Here is a 12,127-nt window from a genome sequence, read left to right on the forward strand (position 1 = left end):
GGAGTACGGTACGTCAGTCCTATTTTGCTTCAAAATCTTCACCAGATCCTCAAACCCACCTTTTGTGATCATGGTTGCAATCTTTTTCTCCTCTTCATCACCATCATTGTCATAACACATTAACCCTTTGACATCTAGGGTTCTTTCTCCGACGGCTCCTCAGCTCCTGCCAAGCTTTTTTCATGTGTTGTTTCAGCTGAGGTCTGACATCACAAGAAGCTGGTTCTTTGTTGTTACTTTTTCTCATTTCAGAATTCATAAGCTGTTCACAAATTCCTTTAATTGTAACGAAATGCATGCATGAAGCATGCAAAGAATGAACGTAAGATGAATGAAGACGACATAAACACCGAATATCAACTGAAAGGTCACACAGTGGTCGCCACTGTGTGACATTGTAACTTCCCTGCTGCTGCTTAGAGTGGAATGGTCTTTGGCTTATATGTTCATGGCAGCATTGTCTACATATTGGTAACATTTTCTTACTGTGTTCAAGAAGCGTTTCAATGCCCATTCATGAAAATGTGTAAATATACGCAGCAAGTTTAGAGAGCTTGCCTATTACTACATCTCTTGTCATCTTGTCATCACCAACACTCCGTTTCTCATGTGCAGGCTGGATGCTGGCACATTCGGAACGATGGGTGTAGGTGTTGGCTTTGCTGTTGCAGCAGCCTTGTGGTGCCAGACTCAGTCACCTTCAAAGCGGGTTGTCTGCATTGAGGGAGACAGTGCTTTTGGCTTCTCAGCTATGGAGATGGAGACTGCTGCTAGGTAAGTCAGACAAGCTGTTGTGCCCTTTGTATGAATTTTTGCACTATTACTACTATTGTTGTAATTGTTGTAGTTGTTTGCATGGCTGTGGACCCGGCACATGGTCATGTTCAGAGATAGATAGTAACTGGCGAAGCCATTAATGAAGCACAACATTAAGAAAATTTCTCCAAAATCTTTAGCTTAGCCAAGAATCTGACTCAACAAAGTGTGCCTTAGAGGGAGTCTACTGCATTATGTGACTTTGGTTTGGTTGTGTTGCGGTTAAATTTGCTCTCCTTCTTGTCTTTCTACAGGTACAAGCTTCCAATAGTAGCCATAATCATGAACAACTCTGGGATCTACAATGGTTTTGATGGAGAAACCTGGGAGTCTTTCCTGCAGTCGGGAATGCACCCTTGCATCTCGTGAGTGCTGGCTGTGAAGTCTTGTGGTTAGCTGCACATTAGGAACAGGCTGGTTCATTCTGCAGTGAAGCATCTTCTGTTTCTTCTGTTCTTAAAACAACACTTTAAAAATTCACCGTTTGCTTACCGAAGCAACCTTGCTAGGTGAACACATGCAAGTGGCGTAACTGTTGCCTTTGTGAAGTTATCATCAACATTGTAATTAAGGAATGCATAGGGAGAATAAAACTTGTGTACATTATCTGCATTTAGTTTTGCGTATGATTCTGATCTTATTGCAAGAATGATTTTATTACTGTACTATTTGTTAACATTTGCTGTATGGTATACTGGCCTGGCTGTCGGAGTGGGTTAACTTGTAACTCATTTCGTTGACTGAGCAGGATTATCCATGTTTCTACAAGGCAGCTGCAGATAATATAAGGTGCTTTATAGCGACACTGACATCTATCCCCATTGTAACTCTTTATTTATGTAATCTGCAATCCGTTTATGCTGCTTAATGTATGCTCCTTATCTGTGCATGTCATTGCAGGCTCCCAGCCAACTCTCTTCAGCCAGGTGTGCGCTATGACCAGATGGCTGCCATGTTTGGTAGCAAGGGCTTCAATGTAACAACGCCTGAGGAGCTTCGAGCTGCCTTTACGGAGGCCCTTGCTATCACTGACCGACCAACCATTATCAATGTTGTCATTGATGGCATGGCTCAGAGAAAGCCCCAGGTCAGCTGCTGATATCTTCTCTCTAAATGTCCTGATATCTTCTCTCTAATTGTCCTACAAAGCATTTTATTGAGGGCAGCACCATTTTGCGATCACAGCGCCGGCTATCATCTGATGCCATACTGGTATGTAGGATCACGCTGGAGGGTGCATAGTAAATGTGCTGTTGACATGTGCCAAGTTTTCGAGTTTTGCCGAGAGGTCTCAACAAGTTCTTGCAATTTGAAAACTTCTTAGTGTTTCGTTACTAAGCTTCAAGCATCTATACAGCTGCAATACCGAGTGGTGACAGGCCTAGAGGCTCTGCCACAGCTCTGCCCACTATCAAAATAGGAGGCAAGTCAAGTCTGAACACTGTCGATACGCCGGTACATGCAACAAGTTATTATTGTATGTTGTGGGGTTCTCACCCATGCCCTTGGGACAAAGGAACGACAACACAGTAGTGAAAACAATCACAAGGTCATTTATTGCACCTTTCAAAGACTAATGCCTGCCAGCCGAGTTGCTATCAACAAAACATGCCGATGGGAGCACGACGAATCTAGAAATCCGACTCACGGCAACCGGATAACGAGCGAATATGTTCGCCCCATGCTGGACACCAATGCCTGGTCGTTCGCGCGTACGGTCACGCGAATGGTGGAGCGTTCGAAGGAGGCCACGCGAGACGGTCTTGCTGAAACATGGCTCGGCGCACGTGCGGGACGTCTGCGCCACTTGCCAACCCGCAGCCAAAGAGGAAGCATCTTCTCCCTTCCGCGCCCAAGTAACGCCGCCGTGAGTTGACGTTAGCAGCGCAACACTCGCGCCATCTCTCGTACTGCGCTTAAACCACACCGACCGCCACGAGCCCCAGGCCACGCGGCGAAGCCGGATTACAGGAGAGAGGAGCCATGCGGGAAAACAACATATCAGGGGACGCGTGAGAGTTGCGCATCCCCACAATGACTAGCCTTGAAATCTATTAGGGTATCACTCGGGTGACAACAATCGCAGATGTCTCTGTGTGCCATGCGGTGTGCCACACCAGCGTAGATATCCCAATCCATATAACTAGCAAAGCTCCGAGGCAACACATTTTGCTAGCTTTCGTGTTCCTCAAATTTTCTTGGTACAATATTCTAAGCATTGTTTGTCTACTATCCGGCCATCAAGCTTTACAAAATAAAGAACTGTAAAATAAGTTGACCGGAAGGGTCATTAACTTGGAGTATGCTATAAAACAACTTGGGGACAACAGCCACAAATATGGCGCGATAACTTCAGACGCGTGCAACACTTTGAAAGAATATGCACATCCTTATGTCGCGTGTGGTGCTTAGGCAAGGGCACCTCGCTGACTCGATAGAGCTGAAAAACAAACCACTCTGCAACAACAACCTCATTTTCCGAAATAATACAGCATACGATGTGTGGCGTCAGCCAGACAGTTTGCTGGCAAGGTTCGGAAGCATGGAAGAGCACATGTCAACTAGAAGTGGCAAGTACACGGTAGGCATTGCTTTGGTTACAGAATGAAAACGAGCATACCTTCATTTTCTTTATTGGCACACACTGTTTTCATAATGCGTCCCCGGTCAACTTCCACCAGAACGTTGGTCGCCAAGCGTGATAACCTTAGAACACATTTGAACAGAATAACTTTAGTGTGCGTGCATGAAGACATACAGTAGACTCCCTTTAAGATGAACTTGAAGGGACCATGAAAATTTGTTTGTCTTACCAGAAGTTCGTCTTATCAGAACAATAATTGGCGACATGACTAGGTGGATCCAAATATCTTACCGTACTTCAAAATAGTAAATGAAGTAGACTTTAATTGGGGGAAGAATGACACAAAAAGCATTTATTTAGCTTAACTTAATAGAAAACAGTTTTCAAAGGGTACTCTTGCTTGGTTTCATCCATTCCGTAATGGATGTTTGGCACTTCTGTGGAAATCGGCGAGCAGCCACAAACGATGTCATCTCATCTAATGACCTTAAAAATCCTTCTGTGCTTTCGTGTTGCTAGAAGTTCACTAGGGAGTTGAAGCAGGCATCTGCTGCCTCACAGGTCATCGGTGCAGGCTCCGAGCTAGCGAAAGTATGAAGGAGCGTGTTGAGCGAAGGAGGCAAGGAGAAACGAGGCGAAGCGCCGCGGAGGAGGAGGGTAGGCAGAGGTGCACTGGGTTGACCTCCTCTGGCAGTTGCCACAGGTTTCGTTTGCGATACGGATGCACCGGGTTTGTCTCGTTATAACATCATCCTCACGTGCCGCCCCTGTGTGTGCAAGTGATAAAATGGTCTATACCCATTTTCCTCCAGCAGTAGAAAAGGCTGAAGGCTGCACACAGAGTTGTATTGATAGGAGGTTCTGTTCATACGAGGTGTGTTCAAAAAGAAACCGAACTTTTGGAATAGTATGCCAACCGGCCGAGGAAGCGTGCTATGGCTATTGAGTGCACGTAGTGGCTGGTTTAGAGAACAAACTGCCGTTTGCCACGTTTCGCTCTGACTATTAGTTGACGAGCTACGGCCGATGAAGTCAGCGCGTGCATAAGCTGTTCATTAGATTGTTGCCAAAGTGATAACGAAAGAGCTTGAAGACCAATGTGTCTGTCTGAAATTTTGCTGCAAACTTGGCAAAACTTTCCCAGGGACATTTCAATTGCTTAGGCAAGCATACAGGAAAAATTGTATGAGTTGCACGCAGTGCTATGAGTGGTTTAAGCGTTTCAAACACTGCACAATGTCGGTTGGTGATGATCCCAAGCATGGACGACCTTCCGCATCAACATATGACGACCATGTTAAGAGTGTTTGTGCTGTGATTCGTGGAAATCATTGTTTAACTGTTCGAGAAGTTGCTGATGAAGTGGGTATCATCTGTAGGATCATGCCATCAAATAATCAGTGACAAACTTGACATGCGTTGTTTCGGTTGAAAATTGATGCGTGTTTGTTGACTGACTATCAGAAACAGACCCGTGTTGAAATCAGCCGGGAACTGCTTGCCACTGCCAGTGACAATGAGAACTTCCTTAAGAACATCATAACAGGTGATGAGACATGGATTTATGGCTATGATATTGAAACAAATGTACAGTCATTACAGTAGGTGGGTAAAGGATCTCCACATCAAAAGGAACCATGCACATGTCAGTCAAACATCAAGGTGATATTGGTTGCATTTTTTTACTGCAAGAGCAATGTCCATCAGGAATTTGTACCACATGGTCAGATGGTAAACAGGGAAGTCTACCAGGGAATCCTAGTGCATTTGAGGACTGCTGTGAGCAGTAAGAAGCCTGAATTATAGGAGCACCAGGCATCATGACAATGCACTGGCACCCGTGTCACTCCTTGTCCGCAGCTATCTAGCAAAACATCACTCTCTCATTGTGCCCCATCCACCATATCCTCCTGACCTTGCCCCGCTGTTTCCAAACCATAGAAAAGATTCAGGACAATGCAACAAGAGACCTGCGTGCCATCCTAGAAATTGTGCTCCAGGAGGGTTTTAAAAAATGGAAGAAACGGTGGGAACTGTGTATTGCCAGTAGAGGGGACTACTTTGAGGGAGACAGTGCCTAAAGGGGCCCTGAACCACCCCTCGGGCTTGGTGAAATAACATAGCCCGTGGGTAGCACACGTAGCTGTGAACGTCTCAGCCAAGTTTTGCTGTCGCACACAGTGCGTGGAGCTCGCGAGCGGATCGCAAAGTCACCTTTCTCTCAAACGCTCTCTTTTCAACAGAAGGCCCTGTCCTCGCTTTCCTCTGGATCCTTTATTTTGTCGTCAGACACTTTATTTCGTCATTCCCTTAGACGGCTGCTATTGGCTGATAGCTGACATCAAGCTGCAGTCGGCTACATGGCATAGATACCGCAGCTGCCGCAAGGTGCTGCTACGAGTCCACTGGCTAAGCGCACTGCGGCTCGCTAGGAACAACCGTGTTTGGTTCATGTTTAGCACATCGTAGGCACCAAAGGTGGATGTCGTGGTGTCTACGTTAACATTCAAAATGAAACTTGAACTGTGCGCCCTTGGTGACATTTACAAGGCAGAGCGTTGTAGACACGCCCCACTGCACCGTAGCCTTCGCAGTGCAAGGCATTGAAGAAGGAACGGGAGCACAGCCGAGGCCTTGTTTGATTGCCAATAACTCTGTTTCTGTTGAACGCATTGAAGTACTTTTTGCGGCAGAGTATTTCTGAAATAGCCTATTTTCACTTCAAATGCCTTTCTACACTTCAATAAAAAGTGGCTCAGGACCCCTTAAATATGATGTAGAATAAGCAATAAAGATGTTATAGCAAAAGTTCTGCTTCTTTTTGAACACACCTCATATATCTGTGTTCTAATTTTTTATCCAGTTTTTTAGTACATATGCGACTGCAGGGTTGTAGTGTAACATTTAACAGGTTGTACTATGTAATGGAGATTAGTGTAATACAGGTTGTACACAGGCGGTAATGCATAACGGACAACATTAGTAATGAAACTGCTAGAGTGGGACAAGGTGTTTCTTGTAAGTGAACACTTTAGTTTTACATTTTCTATAGGGGCTTCCTAGTCATGTCCCTGCTGAGGCGTGGATAAGTATTGCTTTATTGGGTTGTTGCTCGGCACACTGGCGTTAGAGATTCTAGTTGCTGAGCTGTTTTTTAAGACCAGCGACTAAAAATTATGAGCATGTACTGCTTTAGTTTGTAGAGTTACAAATACTTATGGTAAGATACAGCTGTTTTATAATATAAATTAATGTAGTTTCACTTCCTGTATAAAAATTTGTAAGGATGAAAGATCTGCAACTCATGTTAATTGCTGTGGTATTCACGCCTGTCTTACACCACATGTATGCAGACAACAACAAATATTACATAGCATCATTTTCACATATTATTTACAGAGCTTTCTGTCATGCATATTCTATCCTTCATTTCAAATAGCCTACCTTGTACTCAGGTTTTGTTCAGTTGACAGTTGGAAAGTGTTGTAATTAGAGAGCATTTTAATCTGATAGCGTTAAGGGCCCCGCGTCACAGAAAATCCGATGTCAGCATCGCCATTCCGCGCCGTAGCCTGCGTTGGCTTCCTGTGAGTGAAATATATTCTATATGGTACTCAAGTTCTTCGATCAATAATATTGCTCATAGCTTGTCTTACATTGTTTACAAAGTTATTCCTCAGAATTTTGAGGATGACAGCCCACAAACAAGTGTGATGAAACAAAACACCGACAGTGCATGCTTTCTATGTTAAATATTAGAAGTAAGAAACAATAACAAAAGATTGGCCCATGCAAGATGCTGCGTTTCTACAAGAAAGCTCGCCTTCGTGCATAGTGTTCGCTGCCAATGTTTCCGGCTAAACATTACGGTTACGTGAGAGGCAGTTGCCGGGAAGCTTGAAAAGCAGTCGGGAACCTTTGAATGCTATTGTGTTCCACTCTTAAAGGCGAAGCTTAAGCGTCCTCCAAATTTTTTGTAGTATTACATCATCACTGACTGAACCACACAAATACCATTTTCTTGAACTAGAAGCAAAGTTATTTGCATTTGTGTTTCAGAAATCGATGAGCTTAAGAAGCTTTGAATAGCAGCCAGAACCTGATCCATTAGAGCGACGTACTGAAGTACTTTCTTAATTGGCAGACCACTGAATCTCTTTGTGGTGTCGCATTGCTTCATACATTTCAAATTTTTTTATTTAATCTTGTGTTCATGATTACACTGTACAAAGTTGGTGCCAAATCTTGTCAGTTCTTTTCTTCTGTGTATTCTGTGTATTTCTGTATTCTATGTTATTTGCTTCACTGATGAGTTGAGGTTAACTTTCACTTTGCTTTCTTCTTCTTTTTTCCAGGAATTTGAGTGGCATACAAAATCCAAGATGTGATATGGACTTGACCGTCAAAGCTGGAACTGTGTACAATTTTTTTATTTTTTATTTTTCTTTTCAACTGGTCCACAACATAGCTGCTTGCACTCGTCTAGTAACCATTTGCTTTACATACTCACAGGCTAGGTCCACAAATTATAGATATATCTAATCATTTTCTGGATGTACCAGTGCTGGTCACTGATACTTTGTTTCAGTGCTTTTAATGTTGGGGTCATGTCACACTACGTTACATGTAGTATTTTCTTTCTATATGAAATTAAAAAAAAATTGGGATGCATTTGATAGAACTATTTCAACTTATTTGATTTGATGAAAACACTATATATGCAACTTTTGTTGCGGTTGTCACTTATCATAGCCCTGCTTATTCTCCCAAGTTCCCTGCCCTACTACAATTAATATTTAAGCAAGTTGCAATGGCTGAAGAATATTGTACAGGCGCTTTACCAAGACACGCATAAGATTTGCATAATGATGATTTTGCTTAGGCCTCTAGAGGACTGTTATCAACAGCACTGTAGTTGTCGTGACTCATCAGCTGGAAAGAAAATGACCCGCAGTGAACAGCATTGCAGTGAACAAGTTCCTGCTTCTCTGTGACACAAGTGCCTTGAGCCTGTCAGAACACACATTGTGGCTATCACTAGCTGTGCCTTCTGCTACAAGCAGCTTCTGCTACTGTATCAACTCAGGAATCTGGTGGGAAGCAGTATAGATAGATTGAAGGCACAGATACTTTCTGCCAGCCATATGGGGTCAACAGTACTGCACGAAAACTCTTGCTGCAACTGAACAGAAAATAATCATTTATTACTTTGGATTTGTGGAATCGCACAGGAGCAAAGACAGATAAGACAAGAACTATTACCAACTGTTATTAAATGTTGCTAATAGATTGTATGCAACAAAGCAAGTACATGTGCAGACTTGCAAAGCGTACAGTTACAAGTGGCCTGGATATCACAGGTTGCGGTGAGGTCATTTTTCAGAACATCGTGGAGAATGCTCAGTTTGTGAGGCAGGCTGGGCCATTTAATAACTGTGTCTGAGATTGCATGCACTGTAGCGACTAAAGTACAAACCGTTTTCTGGCTTCCGAGGAGGCAAAAAAAGTCCCCACATCCCTCTCTATGGACTTCATACACACTTGATGCCTTACACTCTTAATGTCCACACCCTTGGGAGCTCATCTTATCCCACAACAATAATCCTCATCTCCTTTGCTTTCGTTTCCTTTCTTGAAGACTCTGCGCTCGCTACTTAAATTTCCTGCCGAGAATGCTGTGTCGCGCTGATAACGCGCAAGCCGTTCGTGACGGGGAAGTACCCGGCTAAAAACGTTGGTACCGGGCTGGCAGCACTAAAGAAAGGAAATGCGGGCAAGACAGATGACTATTATTATTGTGGGACAAGTTATTATCCAAAGGGTGTAAACTTTTCTAAGAGTGTAACTCTTCAATAATTTACCCCCTTTGGGGCTTATCTTGTCCCACAACGATATAATCATCATCTGTCTTACCTGCATTTCCTTTCTTTAACGCTGCCAGCCCGGTACTTCCAAGTGTCGAACGACTTTCTGTTATCAGCGCGACACAGCATTCTCGACAGGAAAGTAGTGAGCGCTGAGTTTTCAAGAAAAGAAACGCAAGCAAGGCAGATTGTTTTGGGACAAATATAAATCCCAAAGGGTGAAACCTTCTTGAAAGTTAACGGGGCAGCATAGCTATTTTAGTTGACGCTTTATTTAAAAGCAACCAAAACTACATTTGTATGAAGGGCATGTCGCATGGCATTCTATCCTTCAGGGTGCAAGACGATAGACTGATTACACTCAAAAAAAAGTTTGCAACCTTTCAGGCTTATCTTGTTCCACACACTCTTAAAACAGTTGCACCGTTTGGGGTGTTTATTTGTCCCTCAACACTAATCGCCATCTGCCCTGCTTGCGTTTCCTTTCTCGAAAATGTTGGGCTCGCTATACTTTCTTTTTCTGTCGAGAATGCTCTGTCACGCTGATAACGCAGGTGCCGTTCATGACTTGGAAGTACCGGGCTCGCAGCGTTAAAGACACAAAATGCTGGCAAGACCGATGGCGATTATCGTTGTGGGACAAGATACGCCCCAAAGGGTGTTAAGTGTTTTAAGAGTGCTCGTTGGGTAAAATCTAAACGAAAACGGCACGACAGCCAAATTAACCGATAGCCAACTGCGGTAACTCGTATTCCTTGCATCATCCCACGAAGCTCACGGAGAAGATATCCAAGAAAAGAAAAAAAAGTGTTGCTGTAAGCTTTACCTATTTCACTACTCGCGAGTGCTTTAGCTCAGCCTCTTTCATCTAGGGCTGCTCCTCTCAGAAAACTGCGCAGCTTTCACGTTCTCGGTAAGCGTGCAAGCACAGTTCCACGAACGGCTAGTTTCAGAGCGAAATACAAATGACACCGCGGTGTCTTCCGCTTCGCAATGTCGGCTACGGGGGGCCTGTGAGCGCTGATTGTGATGTTCCCCGGAAAATATCGCTGCCCCTTTGAATGTGTGGGCTGTCGGTATACTCGACACGTCACAGGTCAAAGCAAATGATAACTTAGTGGCATTTTATGAATAGTTTTCTAGCTATATAGTTTGTTTTTTCTTTATGTCCCTTCTATATATATTATTTATCTCACCGTTTTCCTGCCTATACTTGGGCCACTGGGTAGTTAAAGCATCCGCATTTCGCAAACGTCCGCAGATGACCGTATATACTTATGAGCCGCGGTATACACCCTAAAAAAAGTTTACACCCGTTGGGGCTTATCTTGTCCCCAAACAATAATCGTCATCTGCCTTTCTTGCGTTTGCTCTCTTGCAAACTCGACGTTCGCTACTTTCCTGTCGAGAATGCTGCGTCAAGCTGATAACGCGCAAGCCGTATCGCGACCTGAAGGAAGTACCGGGCTCGCAGCGTTAAAGAAGGGAAATGCCGGCAAGACAGATGACGATTGTATCGTTGTGGGACAAGATAAGACTCAAAGGGAGGTTTTTTTTTTTTTTTTTTTAAAGAATGTACGCAACGTCTAGGTGGCGGACTTGATCCCACCGATCACGAAATAACGCGCACGCGCGCGCGTACGTTTGAACACTTGGATCTCGACGTGAACATTAAAGAATCCGCGGTGGTCGAAATTAATTCGGACGTTCCCCACTACGGCGTGCCTCGTAATCAGGTACCCAGAATCGTAATACCCCAGAAGCTAATTTTAATCTTTAACCATGGATTTATGCGAAACAAACAGGCTCTCGCCTTTCCGATCAATGCGCTCCATTAATGTGCGGGTAGAAAAACGAACTTATAGTTTGACGACGTGTACATATGGGTTGATGTAGGCTTGTGCCGCGTATTTGATATACCTTCGTGTGACATGTATGCAGCGTGCGCTATGTGCGTTGTTACCGTGTTATAAAATGGTGATGTTAATTTTTATGTTCGCTCCAGGATGCAAATTTAGACGCAAAGTGTTATTTTGTTTCGCTTGCAAATATTCGCCGGGTAGATCGTTTATTTACAGGAAAGACAGCGCGTGCGTGAAATTTCACCTTATTATTCCTCGAGGGCGCAATTTCGTTATTACCTCGTGAAAATCCGACGTTGCCAATAGCGTTATCTTGGTTTATTTTATCCTCGACAGGGGTGCTTCGCCATGTGAAACACCCATTTCGAGGACTAAAGGCGTGAGTTATAAACTATTTGAGCCGTATACCTTGTCGCCAAACAATAATCGTCATCCGTCTTGCATGCTTTTATTTATTTATTTTTTTTTGATGACTCTTCGGTCGCTACTTTCCAATCAAGAATCATGCTATGTCATGCTGATAACGCGCAAATCGTTTGTGACCTGGAAGTAACGGGAGCGTATAGCGTTAAATAAAGAAAATTAAGGCACGAAGATAGACGATTACTGCTTGAGGACGAGGGTACAAAGGGTACAAATGTTTCTTGTGTAATGTAAATCAAATTACACCCGCAAGTGTGTTATTATGCGACTGTATGCTATATAAGAAATGTCTGCATATACCTATAGGGACTTGGTTCGTCCCCATGCAATGGAGAATAATCCTCTATCTTGCGTGCGTTAATTTCCTGTCTTTAAGGCTGCGCACGGCACTTCTGCAGGTCGCGAACGGCATGCGCGTTATCAGCATGACGTAGCATTCTTGACTGGAAAGTAGCGACCGCAGAGTTTCAAAGAGAAAAGCAAGCAATTACGATTACTGTTTGGGGACAAGAGCCTCGCAATGTATCAATTTTTTGGGAGTAACTTCTCTCGAAATGGCTGTTTTTGCACGGGGAAAC

At 43.8% G+C, this 12,127-nt stretch overlaps 1 protein-coding gene across 3 annotated transcripts in view; it reads left to right on the top strand.

Moving 5' to 3' along the window:
* Positions 1–8,071, top strand: part of Hacl (2-hydroxyacyl-CoA lyase) — a 56,286-nt gene extending 48,215 nt beyond the window's left edge. For all 3 annotated transcript variants that reach the window (XM_075680293.1, XM_075680291.1, XM_075680292.1), the window contains 4 exons: positions 616–774; positions 1,071–1,181; positions 1,717–1,903; positions 7,756–8,071. In XM_075680293.1, the coding sequence (XP_075536408.1) occupies positions 616–774; positions 1,071–1,181; positions 1,717–1,903; positions 7,756–7,788 (490 nt within the window). In that variant the 3' untranslated portion in view covers positions 7,789–8,071. The remainder of the gene's footprint in view (positions 1–615; positions 775–1,070; positions 1,182–1,716; positions 1,904–7,755) is intronic.
* The last annotated feature ends 4,056 nt before the right edge of the window (positions 8,072–12,127 follow it).

Source organism: Dermacentor variabilis, chromosome 2 (genome assembly GCF_050947875.1).
Source record: "Dermacentor variabilis isolate Ectoservices chromosome 2, ASM5094787v1, whole genome shotgun sequence".
Classification (NCBI taxonomy): domain Eukaryota; kingdom Metazoa; phylum Arthropoda; class Arachnida; order Ixodida; family Ixodidae; genus Dermacentor; species Dermacentor variabilis.